At 40.9% G+C, this 19693-nt stretch overlaps 3 protein-coding genes across 5 annotated transcripts; 2 read left to right on the top strand and 1 right to left on the bottom strand.

The window, feature by feature from the left end:
* Window positions 1-1182: 1182 nt before the first annotated feature.
* On the top strand, window positions 1183-2274 carry LOC140309195 (immediate early response gene 5-like protein). The gene has a single exon (XM_072387019.1). The coding sequence runs from the start codon at window positions 1328-1330 to the stop codon at window positions 2204-2206; it is 879 nt and encodes a 292-aa protein (XP_072243120.1). The 5' UTR covers window positions 1183-1327; the 3' UTR covers window positions 2207-2274.
* Window positions 2275-3000: 726 nt separating this feature from the next.
* On the top strand, window positions 3001-8341 carry LOC140310160 (carnitine O-acetyltransferase). Its single transcript, XM_072388347.1, has 14 exons — window positions 3001-3183; window positions 4381-4650; window positions 4932-5050; window positions 5691-5744; window positions 5868-6033; window positions 6156-6330; window positions 6445-6623; window positions 6712-6812; window positions 6898-7017; window positions 7104-7226; window positions 7318-7453; window positions 7540-7602; window positions 7696-7833; window positions 7933-8341. The coding sequence occupies exons 1-14, from the start codon at window positions 3157-3159 to the stop codon at window positions 8146-8148; spliced, it is 1887 nt and encodes a 628-aa protein (XP_072244448.1). The 5' UTR covers window positions 3001-3156; the 3' UTR covers window positions 8149-8341.
* Window positions 8342-8466: 125 nt separating this feature from the next.
* Window positions 8467-18553, bottom strand: adamts13 (ADAM metallopeptidase with thrombospondin type 1 motif, 13). Of its 3 annotated transcripts, none has more exons than XM_072388344.1 (29): window positions 18350-18553; window positions 18018-18081; window positions 17701-17834; window positions 17299-17382; window positions 16995-17119; window positions 16758-16904; window positions 16102-16236; window positions 15705-15855; window positions 15484-15588; window positions 15234-15385; window positions 15089-15152; window positions 14700-14826; window positions 14465-14613; window positions 14261-14381; window positions 13986-14066; window positions 13708-13889; window positions 12860-13016; window positions 12555-12684; window positions 12288-12467; window positions 11945-12143; window positions 11765-11870; window positions 11543-11672; window positions 11186-11362; window positions 10901-11105; window positions 10047-10368; window positions 9818-9961; window positions 9552-9731; window positions 8865-9040; window positions 8467-8758 (listed from the first exon to the last, which is right to left on the bottom strand). In XM_072388344.1, exons 1-29 carry the CDS (start codon window positions 18425-18427, stop codon window positions 8603-8605), a joined length of 4161 nt encoding a protein of 1386 aa, XP_072244445.1. In that variant the 5' UTR covers window positions 18428-18553; the 3' UTR covers window positions 8467-8602. The 3 variants fall into 3 exon arrangements, with proteins under 3 accessions (XP_072244445.1, XP_072244446.1, XP_072244447.1); XM_072388345.1 differs by having other exon boundaries at window positions 11765-11867; XM_072388346.1 differs by lacking the exon at window positions 8467-8758 and having other exon boundaries at window positions 8894-9012.
* Window positions 18554-19693: the final 1140 nt, after the last annotated feature.

Here is a 19693-nt window from a genome sequence, read left to right as displayed (position 1 = left end):
GTCACTTTTAGACATTCATAATTTACTGCATGTGTGCATGCAGATTGTCTGCATATGTGGCATTATTTTAGTCACAGTTTAAGATAATATTAGAGCTATAGTATAGTTTAATTTAGTATAGTTTAATTTAGTATAGTATAGTATAGTATAGTATAGTATAGTATAGTATAGTATAGTATAGTATAGTATAGTATAGTATAGTATAGTATAGTATAGTATAGTATAGTATGGAATAAATTGGATCTTATATACTGTATAGATAATCTCATATGTGTAGGGTTGTGTGGTAGTGGAAAAAGAAGGATTTTGCCTCTTGAAGGTGCTGCACCTTCAGGTACACTGACCCTGCTTTAAGGAACTGTCAGGTAGAGGATTTTCAGTGAGGGGAAAAAATATTGACATTTCAAATCCAAGCTCCAAACTTACGATTTTTCATCCATATTTACATTTAACTTTTTTATCCTTTCATTCAATTTATGGATATGGAAATCTGTTTAGATATTTTATTCTGTTCCACTCTATTCCTCGGTTATATTTCATTCTACTCAGTTCTATTGCTCTGCTGTTAGCATGATGTTAATGCTTACTAAACTTCAGTTTTATTGCAACTTATTTATCATTCTATTACTTTTTGTTATATTTTACAGCTCATCATTCTATTCTATTCTCTTCTGTTTATTCATTTCATGTTACCTTTTCAACTTTCAGTCATATATTTTCTATTCTTGTGCTGTTTTTTTCTATTATATATCGTACTCTTTTCTTGAAGGTACTTCTGATGTCATATGCAACAAAAATAAAGTTATTCTATCAGTTTCATTGCATTATTCTCCAACATTCACGTTAACATTTCCACAGACTATTCTGTTACTTTCTGTATTACTGTTCTTTTGAACTGTCTGTCAAATGCATTCCCCTCGGTCATTTTTCCATCTCTTCTGGTACATTCTACCTGGTTCTTTTCTAATAGACAAACGAGTGTGGTGATGTTTTGTAAGCAATGGGTTTTACAGAGATCAGAACACGTTTAGTGAAATGCAGCATGTCTGCTCCTACGTGCATTTTGAATAAGTAGTGGTGCTGCTAGTAGTGATATTTGCGTATAACAGAAGCACCGCCTCCCTCCCATTGGACAATATCTACGTGAGGGCGTGGCAAGGGAAGATGAGAGTTGAAAATCCATGCCCTTACTGGGAAGACATGGAGCGCTATGGACACAGTCTACACGAGCCCAGTTGGTATCTCAACTAAAGACATAAATATTTCTCCTACTGGAAAACCAACGATTTGAGAGACTGAGAGGAAAGAACGGGTGGCCCGGTTGAGGATGGAGTGTGCATTTGACGCACAGAACCTGATCTCCATTTCTTTGAGGAAAATCCAAAGCTCCAGGACGCAGAGAGGAGGCATCAAGCTCCACAAGAACTTACTGGTAACGTACGTTCTAAGAAACGCCAGGCAGTTTTATATGAGCAAAAACTTGTCGCAGACGCAGAGGACACCTCCGTATGAGGATGTTGCGACAGTCCGTGAAAGGCAAGAATATCTTGAACTGACTGGGAGCTTCACGGAGTTGGCTGATGACTTCTACTGCAACTTTGCCGGGGTTGAGTCAGACACTTGGCACTGCGGAGCGCACCAGTCCTACGGGCAGCCTGCGGAGGTGGCGCACCAAGACGCATCTGCCTGCGCAATGGTTTCATCAAGTGACTCTGACCTCATGGTTTCGGACGCCTGTTGGAGCTGTGCAGACAAATCATCCTGGGAGTTACCAATACCAAACACACAAGCCAACCAAAAGACTGTCCTGGACTTGGACACTCATGTGGTGACGACTGTCACAAACGGATACTTCCTCTCAGACTGTTGCGCGCAGCCAAAACAGCCGCAGGGCGCGCAGTGCTACACCAGAAAGCGAAAGATAGACACAAGTTATTATATTGTTGATCCAGAGTTTTATGTACCAGACTTTGGGCCAGTGCCGTGTAAAAGGATGAGGACTGAAGATGATTCACATTCAGAGTCGGAGCAGTTGGACAGCACAAACATATCCAACCTGATCTCTGTGTTGGGTTCAGGTGGACTATCTGAGTTTGTGAATTGGCAGCAGACGGACCTTGAGCAAATATTCGCCACTCAAACAATTAGTTTGAAACACACGCTGTTAACAGGCAGTGGTTGGACCAGAGCAATCGAAGCATTTTGATATGTATGATTGTTTTCTTTGTATCGTTTTATTTTGTTGCTTTCAAATAAACAATGACACGACATCAATTCTCATTCTCTTCTGTTGTTGTAGAAGATTACTGAAATGTGGCTTCACGGGGCAACCATATCAGTTTCTGCTGATTTTTGCACATTGACTTTTCTCGTGCCAATTAAAATTATTTCTTTACATACTATAGATTAAGTGTATGTTATTGTAATTCATTTGGGATGCTACAGTCTGTCTTTGGTTCTTATATCCTGAGGAAATCAGCACTGCTTCTCCATAAAGATGTTGGACGAGCACCATCATGTGGCCATTAAAGATCTGTACAGAATCATGCACCAGCTCAACGCAGAATATCATTGTGTAAATGTATTATTTATATCAGGGCCTGCTTTGATAAATCAATAAAACAAACCTTACTCAAACAAACAAACAAACAACTGATGTATTGGCTTTAAATTTCAACTTCTGCATGTAAGAAGTCAGCCAACATCACTAATTTATTTTAAGTTTGTTTAGATTAGATAAATATATTTTTTATGTTAACAGTGACCTTATATTTTATATATATATAATCGATTTGTTATGATTTTACCATTTTGGGGCTTTTAAAAGATAAACATAACGAAAAGGTTTATTAGTGATTTCATATTGATCATTGGAGTCCATTTCTCCAAAATAAAGAATATGCTAATAGAATGGGAGGCGTTTTTGTTGAAAGATTTCGTATTAAATCCCTTTTCAACCTCTCGCAATGTACAAAACTGCACTGAGAAAACAACACTTTTAGAGAGGCGCTGTAACCTGTCTTTGCTCGGTGGAACCAAGGGGGGGCGGACGGCTGATAATACACAGTGTGCTTGTCCTTGAGAAATGACAGCCCGAAGGTTTCTCATCTATATTCCCGGGACAGTCAAACGCCTTCAGCGCGTCTTTCTGACAAGATGTTAGGGGTTTTTGTCAGAGCCGCGGTGAGTCTGTTTCTTCACATGTATTTCAAGCGCGTTACAACAAACGCATTGTGTTTTGTGTTTATGGCATCAAACAGTGATGAGGGTGGGGCGCAACAGGACAACATTAAGTCAGTAAGAGGTCAAAATGAAAGTCATGTTACCACGATGTATGCTGTCGAAATGTGAGTATTTTTGCAACGGTAGAATTTTGTTTTAGTGCTAATGTAGTGGCTCGTCGACGCGACATTTTGCGTAATGTTAGCTTAACGTAGCTTGTAGCATTACTTAACGTTAGCTTGGCGTACGCAGCTGAAGGGACACCGGAGACAGCAATGTAGTTGCAGCTTTTGTCGTTGCAGAACCCCTCTTGTGATATATATACACGTTTTTGTTTGTGTTTATATTGTATTCACAGGTAGGATAAAACCACAACACGACCACACATGGTGGTCATAATAATCTTATTTTGATAATTCCAACCGGAAGTTCTGCTTTGTCATGGGTCTTGACAGATCTACAACTTCTACACATTAATGAGAAATGTAATTAACACCACTTCTGAATTAATTCTGTTTCCACTGTTATTTAATTTACAGTAATCTTACAGTAATCTTGAAAAAGATGACTTCCTCTCTAAATTTCTTTGCAGAATTTTAAATCATTTAAATCATTTAGTAAATGACAGCTTAACACAGGTCATAAATAGATTTGTTGCTTTTGTTTTAGTGACAGTCCCAAAAGTTCAGCTGTGTCAACCTTCTATTTATAAGCTGTTAGGAGACACCCCAGCAACTCCAAATGAGTAGCGTAACTGCTTCATTCAGTTGCTTTGGACTTCGTATTCATGGACCAAATCATCGTCACACTCAGTGATGTCTCTGCCTTTGTAAATAATTCAAAATGTTCTTCACAGCTGTGAGTCCAGTTCCCATGTCAGCTCATTCACAGTGACACATTCTCTATCCCAGGCTTCAACTGCACACAATTTAGAACATTTTCAAACCTGAGATCTTTCAGGCCTGTCATGTAGTTCACTATAACGAACCGGTTTAACTTGATTACCAGCAAGGTCAAATACCAGTATTTACTTACTTTCGAATGAAGTGGGATATTTATGGTCATGTAGCCAGTCGCACATTTGACCACTCCTTTCCTTACCATTATGTTTATGTTATCCATAAAAAAGGGTGTTCTTATCAATTTCATGTCCTACAGCTGCGGCCAGGCTTTGCGAGTCCATGTCGGTTGCTCAGACCAGTAACACAGATCCCAGAGAGGTCCTTTGTACATCAGGACGGCTTGCCCAAGCTGCCTGTGCCTCCCTTGAAGCAAACATGCGAGCGCTACCTGGCCAGTCTGGAACCTATCGTCAGCAAGGAAGAGCTGGAACATACACAGCAGCTTGTAGAGGAGTTCCTCAAAGGTGGAGTGGGAGAAAGGCTGCAGAAAGGGCTGGAGAGACAAGCACGAAAGACAGAAAACTGGGTAGATATTTTGCTTGATTTAACTTTGATCTAGCAGGATGGATATGCTGAGAGTAAATGTAATTTTCTGATAGAAGGTAAAAGTTGAAAGCGTCTTGATAAAATAAATTACGGCTCACTTGCTGCTCAGTCTGAATCAAAGTGAGACTTTTTGATTGAGCTGTAGTTGGCGGTGTAGTTTTTGAAGGAGGTAGACATCTCCACATTCTAATATATTTTAAATGGAGTAACATATTCAAAAATATCACGTCATGTCGTCTGTCTCCTGGCGTGTTTGTGTAGCTGTCAGAGTGGTGGATGCAATCAGCTTATCTAGACTGCCGCATGCCTGTGGCAGTTTACACCAGCCCTGGGGTTGTTCTGCCTCGAATGCACTTTCAAGATCGGCAGGGGCAGATGAGGTGAGAAACCAGGGAAACTCTGTCAAGGCAGCCACAGTATCTAAACTGCTTTAGATCACATCTCTGCAATCCTATAAAAAAAAGCCAATATTTCAAACGTGTGCTGTAGATTTCTTGGGTTAGCACATCGGTTAGCATCTGTAATTGTCTGATTATGAGTCCAGTCGTAAATCTGCTTCCTAAAGTGATTTACTTTGTCCTGAAGTACAGTATAAACATGCTCATATTAAGCTGGAGTTTCAAGCTGACCCCTTGCAGAGTCGTCCCTCCACATGAGGGCTATTTAAAGCCATCTGGCTGCTCATACCATTGCTCAGCTGTTTTTAACTACTGTGACACGTAGGATATGCAGTGAATGTGGTGGCCCAAAGGGATATAATGCACTTTGAATTTATAACAATGATCATTTAAATGTGTAAGACATAATTCATGGTGTAGACAGCAGTTGAGTTTTAAGAGTTCAGTGATAAAATTATGTAATCTGGAATGACATTTCATTGTGTCTCTTCTCAGAGTTGATAACAGAATTTAATCAGCTCTCTGCTCCACTCCTAACAAAAGAAGCTTTGAACTATTAACCTGAAATAAACCTTGGAGTCATCATATGCATGTCAGTAACGTCTTGAATTTTTGTGCACAGGTTTGCCGCCAAACTAATTGCAGGAGTTTTGGACTTTAAAAAGATGATAGACTCGTGAGTTTGCCCACAATTAATACAAACATTTGTGACCTTTGTGATAGAAAGGTCATTATCATCTCAACAGGATTGGTTTTTCAAAGCTAAAGATGAGTAATACAACATGCCTCTGTGTCATAGTGAAACTTTGCCAGTAGAATATTTGAGTGGGAAGCCGCTGTGTATGGACCAGTATTATCGGATCTTGTCCTCCTGTCGTATTCCTGGACCCAAGAGAGATACAGTTGTACATTATACCACTGGGAAGACATCTCCCTCTCACATCGCCGTGGTCCACAACTTTCAGGTACACTATGACGATGCAGCCTTCTCCTTTTGTACTTAAGTATCTAATTTTATAAAGTCATCAACATTTGTGCAGTGGAAATACTTGACCCCTTTGTCATGTGCCTCTCTTTTCTCCCCCAGTTCTTTGTCTTGGATGTGTACAACAGCGACGGCACCCCACTGACAGTGGATCAGATTTACATGCAGCTGGAGAAGATCTGGAATTCTTCTTTGCAGTCAAATAAGGAACCGATTGGCATCCTTACATCACAGCACCGCAATACGTGGGGAAAAGCCTATAATAACCTGATTAAAGGTTAGCAGAGAATGGGGGGTGGGGAAGCCCAATATTAACCAACTTTATTTTCTGGTTAGAAAGCATATTTTAAAGAAAATATTTAATCCTCCTTGTACTTTTATTTGTTCACAGATAGGACAAATAAGGAGTCTGTCCGGGCCATCCAGAAAAGTATATTTACAGTTTGTTTGGATGCTCCGATGCCTCGGGTATCAGATGAGCTGTATCTGAGTCGTGTGGCTGGACAGATGCTACATGGCGGAGGAGCACGCCGGAACAGTGGCAACCGCTGGTTTGATAAGACGTTACAGGTCAGTTTGAGAGAGACCACTTAACACTCGAAATGATGAGCAGGACTCTGGCACTGAGAATTTGAATGTACTTGCAAATCCTCCTCAGTTCATTGTTGGTGAAGACGGCACATGTGGACTGGTGTATGAACATGCACCTGCTGAGGGTCCACCCATTGTGTTTCTCATCGATTACGTTGTTAAATACATGTAAGTTTCTTTCTGTTTTTAGATGAGTGCTGTCTCTTTTAGTAAATGAGCTTAAGATCACTCAGTGGTTCATGTCTCTCAACAGGAGGAGGACTGAGATAGTTCGCTCTCCTATGGTACCGCTGGCCATGCCTCAGAAACTGCGATTTAACATCACACCTGAGATCAAGAGAGACATTGAGAAAGCCAAACAAAACATGAACATGTGCGTAAAGTACAGTGCATTAGCATTGTTGTTCTTCATCCGTCTGTGAGTACATTTATTTTAAATTTCCCATTTTTGTTTTTCAGAATGGTACAGGACTTGGATGTGAAGGTGCTTATGTTTTCTCATTTTGGAAAAAATGTGCCAAAGCTACATAAACTGAGTCCAGATGCATTTGTACAAATGGCTCTTCAACTTGCCTACTTCAGGTAAGAAACCTTATTCCTGCACTGGAGTATGGTGCTGAACATGGACGTAAAGTGTAACATTTCTATTTTATGTGCTGTTTTTTAATTGCAGAATGTATAAGATGTGCTGCGCTACTTATGAAAGTGCATCTCTGAGAATGTTTAAATACGGGCGAACGGATGCAATCCGTTCAACTACCGTAGACTCACTTCAGTTTGTCCAGGCAATGGAAGACCCAGCTAAACAGGTATTGGTGAATCAGTAGTGCTCCAGAATAAATATGCTATTTTCAGCTTGTGAGATTTCTTAATGAGCAGCAAATGTTCCCAATAGAACACAGAGAGGCTGGCACTGCTGCAAAAGGCTGTTCAGACACATACGGAAAACGCGTACAACGTGAGAACTGAGACTTTCTGGAAAACTTGTTTTTCTTTAACAAAAAATATCTGATTACTCTGTGTTCCACTCATTCACCTTTTCTTTTTTTAGACTATTCATGGCCAAGGTATAGACAGGCATCTTCTTGGGCTGAAGATGCAGGGTATTGAAGACCTGACCTCTATGCCTGAGATATTCATGGATACCTCTTATGCAGTAGCTCACCACTTCAATCTCTCCACCAGCCAGGTACATTTGCATCAAATACAACCGACAGTCTATTATTACTGAGCAAATTATTGTTTATGGACATATTTATTTACTTGTGTATTTGCTTTCTGTGACCAGGTTGGCTCCAAGACAGACTGTGTGATGTGCTTTGGTCCAATGGTGCCAGATGGCTATGGAGTGTGTTACAATCCCATGGATGAGCACATCAACATTGCCATCACAGCCTTCAACAGCTGTGAGGAGACGAACGCTGCCAACTTTGCCCAGAATGTGGAGGATGCACTTCTGGACATGAGAGCTCTCCTGGAAGACACAGCCACGGCCGGACAGTGATCCCACATAAGAACCTGCCATGCTGGTTGTGTATGGGAGTTGAAACTGAATCAAGTCGTTGCCAGAGCTGTTGGCAGAATGCCACACTGGCCTAGAGGCACATTGTTCTAAGATGAGACCTGCTATCAAAGGGAGTATGGGGAAGTATATGTGTGACTGTTAATGCACTGCCTTTCAAGAGAAAAATTATCTATTGTGGAAATGAAATATTTTGAAATATTATGAAAATGAATTGTAATGGAACAAATACTTATTGCTTTGTCTTTACTTAACAGCTCTTCATGGAGCCCTGTCTTGACTTAAAAGATTTTGAGTGCCTTGGTTTGTTTGTTATTTATTTCAGGTCAAAACAATTGTCAAAATAGGAAGTTAATTGGAGGGTTATAAACTAAAGAAACTAAAGAAATGTTACACATATAAATCCAAACTGTCTCTAAATAGTTCATATCTAATATCAGTGACCCACAAATGAATATTCAGCTTTGAAGCTCCCTTTGGAATGCAGGTAGTCGCCATGAAATTCAACCTCAGCCACATTTCCAGAGGAGTGCCACAGGAACAGCTGCTGGCCATTAAACACATTGGTCTTTAAGACATCCATGTCCCGGATCTGAACAAGAAACACAAGAATAATCCAGTTGTTATACCACTTACACATTCTTGTGCTTGAGTGTGCAGCATATTGAAACACCATGTGTTGTAAAGCTTGCTTGCACCATAATATATGTAGACTGGGAGTTGGTGGTGTTGAATAACAATCCTATGTGCAGGGCTTGGATTCTGATCTTCACTGAAGGAGGTGCATTGATGAGCACTCGGCAGGTGTGGTTAGTGTTTGACGTTATTGGATTCTCAAAGACGCCGCTGGAGGAAAACAGCTGAATGTCGCAATCTGTGGGCCAGATATGACGTTGATTTAATCTTTAGCCAACAAAACGTCACACGTACAGGCAAATGCACTTTTACATCTGTGTGCACACATTGTTTTGTGCTATTCTTTGTGCTGTGTTACAGTATGCTGTGTTAATAGCTAGAATGAAGGCCCTCCATGGATGGAGTTGTGGGGAGTAAAACAACACAGTCAAACACAAAAGCATGAATTGCAACTAAAAACCCTTTTTTTTGCAATGCCACAATGAATCGACCAAAAAAAGAGCATATTAAACTTTGAGATATTTCAGCTTAGCTATATCTATTGCAGGCATTTTATATTTGATTGCATTCGATTGTAGCAGTCTTCAAACTGTTTCATACATTTTTATGGATTCATTATTTAATTTTCTTTAACCTTTGTCTTTTAATTGACAACATTGATTTATTTGAACAGCATTAGTTCATTATCTGCTCACATTTTACAGAGTAAATGGTACAATTTGTTATGTAGACCAAACAAGCAGTCTTACCCCGATGGTGGCTCCTCTTCACATTCTTCTGTGAAGTATAGGTAAACACGACCCCGTTGCCAGGAGTGAACAGATTTTGACGCACAAGCAGGACATTGGTTCGAGTGGTCAGTTCACTTCCTGCCACCTGTGCACACTTCCTCATGAACGCCAGGCGATCATAAAATGCCACGTACTCCTCTATAAGAACACACAAACGTTGAGTTTCAGACATCTTAACTGCTGCAGAAGCCACTGGAGATATTTACATTTTATATAAAACATACTTTTTCTGCAGTTCAAGTTGCTAGATAACACTTTAATATGGATGACCTCATCAAGGGGTCGACCTATAGATACTGTGCAACGACTGGTAACATCTTTCAAATCCACCGTGCCTGATTCCTCCAGGAAGAGCTGTCCACATGCACCTAAAAAAGGGTAAGTGCTGTTACTATAATCGTGCTCTGCATTCAGCTCTTAATGAGCTATTGAGCTGCAATTATGCATACTGACTTGATTCTGAAGTTTGAGTGGTTGTGGTGGCCTGAGGGATGGTGATTGCCTCTGTTGGACTTGGAGGAAGATGGTGCATTCGGTAATGTGGTGTATCTTTATCAATCAGAGTGGGAGATGGAAGAGCTTCCTCTGTGAGACTAATCATGATTGCAGTGGTGGTGTCAGAGGCTGCATCTATACAGCTACCCATGAAGCAGCCCTGGATGGTGATTGGTTTGGGCATGTGCATACAAAACAGCGGGCTGAGTGGCTCAGGCTTCGAAGGGCCCATGCAGGACACAGCTCTGGACTGGATACCAAATCCACAGGGTACTGAACACTGCGGAGCGACACGGCATGGAAGGCAAAGACAAGTCACAGCATCAGAAACATCATGCATGTATAGATATTGATTTATAATGAAGTTATAAAAGGTATTCAGGTTGGTAAATTATATAGAATAGGCTGGCATGTCCTTGCAGAGGATTGAAAATGGTTAGATTGTGGTCCTCTGTTTTTTCTCTGTTAGTTAGATGATCAATAAACTGGCAAGTTTTAGCTTTTATCAGAATCTTTATAATCTTTATCACTTCAAGTACGTAGACACGTACAAGGGATTTTTTGCTGGCAGTTGTTGTCTCTGGTTATAAATAAAGTATTAAATAAGAAAGAAAGATGGAAAAAAAAGGGAATGGGAGAGAACTATTGATGCTAAATATACAATATAAAAACCTATGATTGTGCTATCATTGCATAGCAGTGCAAATTTGTGCCAGTTAACTGTTTGTAAGTGGGACTGAAGTGGGGAAGAGTCTAACAGTAATTCCTTTTTATCCAGTCTAATCTTTATATTACAGTCCTATGACATGTACCTGGCTCCACAGCTTTACCTCCCACCTGAAGGTGCAGACTTGCACCAGGCAGGGCACTGTGGTGGCTGGTTTGACAGCTGCATGGCAGCTTTCATCCGGCACCACACTCTCCTTGCCATGGATAAACTGGACACAGGACACATTCCTCTGAGCTACACCCAGGTCACAGGACACGGAGCAGGGCGATGTCCTGAGGACCTTCCATCTGGACAAGAGATGCTGGTGGTGAGATGAGTTTGCCTTTGCGAAAACTGTTCACAGATGTGGTGTTTGTGTGTGATTTACCTTGCAGGGCAGCTGTGAGTATTACAAGAAACCACAGCTGTGGGTTTGGGAAAGCCGCTGCAGTCGGAATCCTCTACCACCTCCTCCTCTCCTTCTTCCTCTCGTGCGCAGTACAAAACCCTGTTGGCTACCCCTCCTCCACATGTTACACTGCACACCCCTTGCTTAGAGCGCCACCTGGTTGTTATAAAGAAATACTGATATAGCTGAAAGGGGCAAACCTTTGCTGTAAAATACATAACCCTATCCTTAAACAGGCATTTACTAGATATACCATACATGGCTCACTGAAAAATAAACACCGCATCAGCTATGTACAAATACTGCATCTTTTGCATGTTAAGTATGCTCTCTCACATAGGAGGACATGGAGAAGTGCCACATATCTCAGATTGAGGATTAGGTTTGGTAGAAGCATCACAGTTGAAATCAGGCACACCCAGTCTGGTCTGGTGGTCCACACAAGAAAACCACATCTGCAAGGTTCCTGCAGTGCATGTGCATAAAGGATTTGAGTTACTTTATGTATGTAGAAAACGTGTTGTTTCTGAGGTAAGGTTTACTGTACTTTAAACGTACCATTGCCACATGTCTTTGAACACTGGCTGATAACAGGACTCCACACATACACAGGTGCCTGTCTGGAGCGTGGTGACAAACCAGACTTAAAAATGTGCCGTTCCTGCTTAAGAGAGACACTGTTTAGATCTGCTTTTCATCCTTTGAAAAGACTGAGATTTCAGTTTCTTCTCACTTTACCTCCCCCTTGGACTCCCACCCAACTGGGCAGACGTCTACCACACATGAAACAGAATCAGGTGGTTTGGTCTGTTTTGAACAAAAACTTTGATCCACTTCAACATCCTGACCACCCTCTGGCCGCACACATGATACGACTTGTTTCGCTTCTCCTGGCCCACACACTGCTGAGCACTCCCCTGGCTCTGACACACGCCATCTGTGAACACAGAAAAGTGGGTTTTTAAGTCAGTTTGAGGCAGCCGAATAACACCATAAATCCTCCATATTCTGTGATCATAGTACAAGTGCTCTCAATGAAAATCAGGCCACCTAATGGTCAAAAATACAGTGTATGTCGTACCTAGCAGGACAGTGTTGCAGGTTACACTTTTCAGCAGTGTGTGGAGCAGTATCAGAGGAGCATTCAGAGTCCGGAACCTTTACCACATCAGATCTGTGTTTCTGAACGCATTGGACAGGGCGCACTCTCATTCCCCCTCCACAGGAGACACTACAAGTCCCAAACTTTCCTACATCCCACCTGCAAAATGGTACATTATTCATGTATGCTGATATATGCTGTGTATGCCAATGAAAAAGGAAAAAAAACAAGTTGAGTGAATCTAACCTGGGGGGACAGGGTGAGAGCTGACAGGTTGTGTGGAGTGGCGTCGTTGGAGGAGGCACTTTACAGTTGTGTTCCTGCAAATGGTTGTTGGTGGTTTCATCTACACAGACAAAAACATGCTTCTGCACACCTGTAAAGATGGAAAATAGGAAAGCTTTCTAAACAGGAAAATCAACTTTGTATGTTCTACTTTATATATGGACTGTGAGTTACTAATGACACCTGCCACCAAATACACTGCATTACGACTTATTGGGTATTCCTCTTTGTGATTTTCTTTACTATTCATCATTAAGTTTCTTTACCTGATCCGCATGAGACCGAGCAAGGTGATGAGGAAACAGCCCATTTGCCTTTAGAAATGGTGTCAGTCAAATTGTTGTTTCTTGTAGGGACATAAAACTGATAGCTAATGTTTGGATTTGTTTTTTCACCATATTCTTTTCCATATTTGCGATAGATCTGCAACAAGAAAAATTATTATAGATGACATCTTATAGATAGTTTTTACGACATTATAAAGCCTGAAACCAGAAAAGTTGGGATCGCATTGAAAATGAAAATTAAGCAAAAGAGATGCAGTCATACCAATTCTACATTCACTTTTACTTTAAATGTAATGCCAGTTAATGCTTGTGCCTTTGACCTCATTTTGTTAACATCACATATTTGAAACAAATTTTTTTAATCATTTCTATCCATGAATTATCCCTGTCCCAGCTTTTTCTGAATGTTCTGCTTGGCTGACAAAAATACAATTAACAAATAATTTGAAGTTGATGAGAGACATGAAATGCCACACCTCAAACATGAAATGTCTTGAGTTCATACTATACAATGAAATGAAAGTCAAAGTAAATATATGAAGTACTGAGTTTTTTCCCCCTTTTTTTCATACCATCCTATCTTTTTCTGAATTGGGGTTGTTTATTTAATTCAATTTATTTTATTTTGTTGCAATTTCTTGTAAACTTTTTATTTATTTTTGTCTTTATTTATCCTGTACAGCACTTTGGTTCTTTTAAAGTGCTTAACAAATAAAGTTGGATTGGATTGTACTATACAGGATCAATTTTTTTTCTTGTCAGATACTGAAGAAAAACCCTCTTGAAACCCAATGTGACATCACTTATAAATGCTTTCCTCTCCTGACCTGTATGTTTATCTCTTGTGCCAGCGGTCCAGGTATTATCAATTCTTCCATCTCAGGTAAAAGATCAGGTGTAAGGTGGATGAGGTACTTGATGTGATTTTCATCCAGTGGGGAGGGATGGGTCATATTCAGCGCCATTGTGCCCATTCCAGACACAATGTACTGACCTCCAATCATTACAGCTGTGGACACAAAACGAACGCTTTTTTAAAAGAAATTCTTGATTTATGTGGTATAAGTCGAAATGAAAATATCCTTGATGCAGTGATGCAACTTACCCATATGAGTAAAGAGAGGTGCCCTGTTGACAATATGAACCTGTGTGGCATTCACTGGCAGAGTAAGAAAGGTGGTGTACTCTGGAACAGAAAGCTTGACTTGTAACTTCTGGAGGAATGTATAGTGCACATGGATTGAACTGATGAATCTGTTGATTACTTTTGCAGTTCATAAGAATTTACGTAAGTTTTTCTTGCAAATGGTACGCCACAACGATATCCAGATTACTGTCTTCATGAGAGAGAAATCAATGAATTATCGATTGGTTTGTTACCTCTGGCCTTGCCACCACTGTAGGAGTCAGAGGTCAGACTGCAGGTCGATCCCTCACCACCACACACCCCACACACATCCCACACTTTCCCAGAGTGCAGTGCACCATTGCAGCCAAACAACTGGGCAGAGACAAAAGATGAATGTAAAAAGCTAAGAAATAATTAGATACATTTTCTCCTTGGATTGTTTAGCATTCTATTACCTGGCATCTGCCTTGCAGACAAGCTGCAGTGGTGCCAAAAGGAGGTAGGCTGTCAGACTCGCATCGCGTCCCATCAACAAACTGAGATCCACGGCTCACAATGAAGTTTTCTCCATCTGACTGGCACATATATCTGCACTGCTCATCGTCTGGTCATGACCAGAGAGAGAAAAGTGGTTTACATACACATTTCATCCTTATAGGTGTCATGAAGAAATGTTTTACTTAGAACCACCTTTTGCAAAGCCAAGAGCGGGAATCCAGGTGTAGAAAGAGGCAGAGTGTGGTAGCAGGTGGAGGGGCTGAAGATCAGTTTGGGAACACTGGTCTGCCATGAAATCCAGCTGGGTGCGCTCACAAGGCTACATGAACATGGGTGACATTGAAATTCAGCTTATTATGCCTCAAGGTCACATTCTTCCTTTTAAATAATTTCTCTGCCTTTAATTTCAAGTCATTTGATCAATGCTTACAACTTGAGGCTTCTTATGGGAACGCATACTATATGCTAATTACTAAAGATCATAGACTGAGATGATTCTGGGTACTATGATACAATGAGCGAATGATATTGACATAGTGGAATATTGAGGCCCACAGTAAACATAACGAGTAAGAACTTGCCTGCTGGTGACAAAGTTCAGCTTCAACATCTGGACCCTCGCAATCATTTCCTCCAAAAGCAGGTCTGAAAATTTGACATGTCCGACATTTTTCAGCAAAACAGGCATTGTCAAGAAGATCGCAATGCTTGTATCACATTTGTTACCTTGGGTTGTTACATTGTCGTGTGCGGAGTGTGACTCCCCCACCACATGTTCGTGAGCAGGAGGAAAACTCAGACCAGCTGGACCAGGAGCCATGAACTACAACTGAGGTGCCAAGATCGTTTGGAGACACACAGCGCCCCTTCAGACACCACTGCAACAAAGGATGAGAAAAGGCCTGAGGCTCACTTTTTCACCCTCTGGGAAAATTATTACACCTAAATTACTCACTGAACACACTGACCGCTGTACCTGATTAGGAGCACACTCTGTCCCATCCAGCAGTGGAACCAGGAGGCGTTTGCAGGAGCTGTCATCATCAGGATTAATGTGACAGGACAGAACACGACAAGCTGGCTGATGGAAAAGGAGACTTATACTGTAAACATGAACGAATCTGTGGAATTCCAGCCATATGTTTTGTATGTGAAGTGCCACCAAGCATTATCAAGCTCATTTTACCACTGACATACCAGGTCAGGATTGGTGAAGGTGCAAGCTCTTGCAGTGCTGCCAAAGGCTATACGGCACTGGTCATCAACACCATAGTACAGCCCAGGTTTCCAGTCTTGTAAGGAGCCTCCCAGGGCAGGTAAATCTTTTACACATTCTGCTCTCCCTTCACTGGGAACACCAATGCATTTGACATCTCATTCCAACTCACATCATAAAGTTTTCAATACTTAACCCGAATTCTTTTTTTAAGTGTTTAAAAAGTCATCTAGAAAATATGAAATCAGCTCTCCACTATCTTAAAGCGAAGACAGTAAGATATGACTTGTTGATGTAATGCTTTTTTTCAGTAGCACCAGTGGTGCGTGGTTAATGACAGACATTTAATGCACTGCTTCTCCAAATAGATGGGCCCACCTGAAGAATGTGAGAAGCTGCTGTCTGCTGCAAGGGGACCAGGTTAGATCCACACTGTTGTAGCCTCCATCAGCAGCCATCATGAAGCCACTCCTGCTGCAGGTGTTTCCAACACCGTCGTGGTTGATCCCAAAACTGGGTGTGAAAAAAATCAAGTCTGAATTTGAATATGGTGAGGTTATCTTATTGTGGGACAATAAGAACTGGGCTTGCTGTGCCTATCAGAAAAAAATTCTTCAATTGCTTGTGGCATGAAAAGATGATGATCACCTCTACAGTATTTTCTTAATTCAAACTACCTTTCAATCAGGGTCCAACAGTTGAGGAATTAATGTAGTTTAGTTCACACTTACCTGAATTAAACTACAGTGTCATTAAACATAGCTACATACATGGTATCATCAGCATAGTTGCTTTCTTAGTAATGTCCTGAAAAGATTGAAAACTTTTTTGAAAAACTAGTTGTGTACTGCTTTGGTTTGGGATGTAATTATTTAAAATAATTGGTCGAAAGGGCACCAGCTGAACAACTCCTCTATAATTAGTACCAAGTTATACTGCCTTAGGAAAAGTACTTTGGGTCTATGAATTAGGGCACTGCGTAAATGGTAAACTTTAAAACAAATATTCAAGGCTAAATAGATTGTCTGTTTTACCTGTGGCCAAGTTCATGGGCGATAGTGATCCCCAGATCAAAGCCTGTGTCCTCAGTGATCACACAGCTCCATTCACTGGAGCAGGCCCCGCCCAGCTGTGCTACTCCCCTAACGTGCTTGTTCCCATCAGGCAATTCCAAGTCATACCTCATTGGGATTGCAGACATAAAGTATCAGTTTTATCTGTGTGTATGACACATGTGCTTAATGTGCCGTAGATGCGCACAGCTAAAATACCTTGTAATATACAGCAAGAGATCAGCATGTAGCGGGTCTGTGTCATTGGACGGGTTGATCCTTCTGCCCCAGTCACACACACTTCTAAGGGAAGAGGTGATGTTGGTGGACATTTTAATCTCTGGCTGGAAGAGGTGGAACAGTAACAGGAGTGGTAAGACATCACTGATAAGACCAAACTAAACAGAAATAAGGCTCATTCTCCTGTTGCACACATTCAAAGTTAAGCCTAACGAATGCGTCATAATTTAAAAACAAGAATTTTCTGATTACTGAGCTAAACTGCCACACATACACTACTTACCTCTGGCTCTGACAGGATGATCATGCGAACCAGGTGCACCCTGATGTTGGCGCCCAGCGTCATGTCTCTCAACAGCTCAGAGGCCTGGGTAGAAATTGAAATGCCAATTTAATCATAAATTTGCTTATTATTCTTCATCCTGCTCAGGGAGTATAATTGGACTAAAGTACTGCAGTGCACTCCAGAGCTGTTTAAAAAAAAAAAATTAGCATAAACAGCACAGGATCTAAACAGATTTTACACTCTTATGTGCTGTTCTTGTCCCAGACTTTGATTATTTATTGATGACTCCTTATATTAGTCCAACTGTATCCATACATAGCTTGTTCTACATTTCCATCCAGTGCTTTCAGGGTTGCCTGGAATGGTATTTTTTTTCTGTATGTTTGTGCTCAGACTTACTATATTGAGGTTGGTGAGGATGTATCGCTCTGCATCCTGCTTGTGGACCTGCTGAACATCAGGCCCTACGACCACCAGCAGTTCCAGATGGGTGATATCAGGTATCAGAGCTGAGCGACGCAGACGGCCACTTACTGCAGGCAAGGTGAAAACACAGTGTATGCACACCAACAACCTGCTTATGAGCACAGCAACTGTTTTAAAAAAGCCTAACAAACTATCAGATGACATTTAGCTGTATATATCAAACTGAATAACACCATGATAGAAAGCGCTGTCCTAACTATGAGTTCTTGCACTGCCACTGATGCACACACCTGACGTGTCAGCAGAGGAACCTGAGCAGAAGTCTCGTTGATTGGTGGAGAGATGAACAAGCTTCTGGAGGGAACAACCATCATAAGTTCAGTTAGAAACAGCAGGTTTAAGTCTTCATGAGTAAATAAAGATAAGATTGTATGAAATATATTCAATTTGAAGGTGTTTGTATGTTGAAGGTCATCAAGTAAAACATAGTTATGACCCGGTGCACAGGTTTTTAGTTTTTTTTTTCAGAATGATAAACAGTTTAAAGTGGAAGAGTTCAATGCACTTTGTAGGAGTCCGGAGCAGTGCAATCACTCATATTCGCCCACAGCTTTCCACCTACCTCGTCCAGTAGAGATCCCTTAAGAGCGCTGAAGCCAGGCCACAGGAGCAGCAGACAGAGAAGAGCCATAAAAATCATCTTTCCCCTCTTCCTATGTGTCTGCCTGCTCTGCTCTAACACCAGGACAACGTGTGATCCTGCGACTCATACAGGACAGAGCCCAGTGAATAGTGTGGGTGACCTGTGTTTATGTACACGGCAGGGACAAAGTTGATATGTGTCACATGTTTGTTTTTCAGACTTGGGACCAAGAAGACAGCTCTCATTGGTTGGCTTTTTTAGTGTATGTGCTATGACTAATATGTGTAATTTCTTTCTTTACGTCACAGTGCAATGACAAAAAGACCAAAAAGCTTAAATCCATGAAGACTTGTAATTGAAATGTTTTGATGATGAGATGGAATCAGTGATGGTGGCTGTCATGCTTTATTCAGTAACCAAATGCCACATTTAGATCCTCCCATCTTTATATTTAGGTTGCAATCATTGCCAGATTAACCCTTCTACGCTCACCATAAACGCTCCATTGCGTTAGTACCAGTTGTATCCATTAGAGGGCAAACATGATCCTCTGTATGAGCAAAAACTGAACGGGAAAGAACTGAGGCCATATGTAGGCTCCCCCAGAAGAATGGAAGATAATAATATCCCTCAAGCTCACAAAACGTATGTTAAATTGGTTATTAGAAAGCAGCAGATTCACGGTGTACACAATACAACCAAAATTAAGATAGAAATTACATGCATTATCTTCTGGGTCGTGGCTGCAATAATTTTACTTTGCAGTTTAAACTGGACTAGATGACTTCTCTTTAAAATAAACTATTAGCAGCACTATTAGAAAGAGATGTTTTTTTTTCCTTTAGCTTTTTTATGATACATGCATCAGAATTGATCCTATGTTTAACTGAATGTTTAACACTCTGCATAATAGTTTCAATGGTTTCACAGACTGTTTTTTTCCTCCAGTTTTATGAAAATCAAAGACACGGAGAAATAATGAAATTATATTCTACATTTTAGATAAACTTCTAATCGTTTTCACTATCCTGCTGGTAATGTTTGACCTTCTGCTCTCTCTTCCTGATCCACTTCATCTCTATCTTTCCTAAGGGAGTAGAGTTTATCTCCAGGACTCCAGGATTCAAATCCCATCTGCCATTAGTCTGCCAGATATCTGCTTGTTGTCAGTCTGAATTAACAGCTGGTTGTCACAGGCATTACACCAGCATTCCAGCTCCATTAAAACCTCACTGCCATGCTGGATTTACTGAGCACAACAGACTGCAGTAAGTGTTGCTGGATCCTCATGACCATGTGTGCTCACAAGGAGGAGGGCAGGGA

This window comes from Leuresthes tenuis, unplaced genomic scaffold (genome assembly GCF_036924035.1).
Source record: "Leuresthes tenuis unplaced genomic scaffold, fLeuTen1.0.hap1 SCAF_6, whole genome shotgun sequence".
Classification (NCBI taxonomy): Eukaryota; Metazoa; Chordata; class Actinopteri; order Atheriniformes; family Atherinopsidae; genus Leuresthes; species Leuresthes tenuis.
The sequence above is the reverse complement of the archived record's forward strand: the minus strand, read 5'-3'. Positions and strand labels throughout refer to the sequence as shown.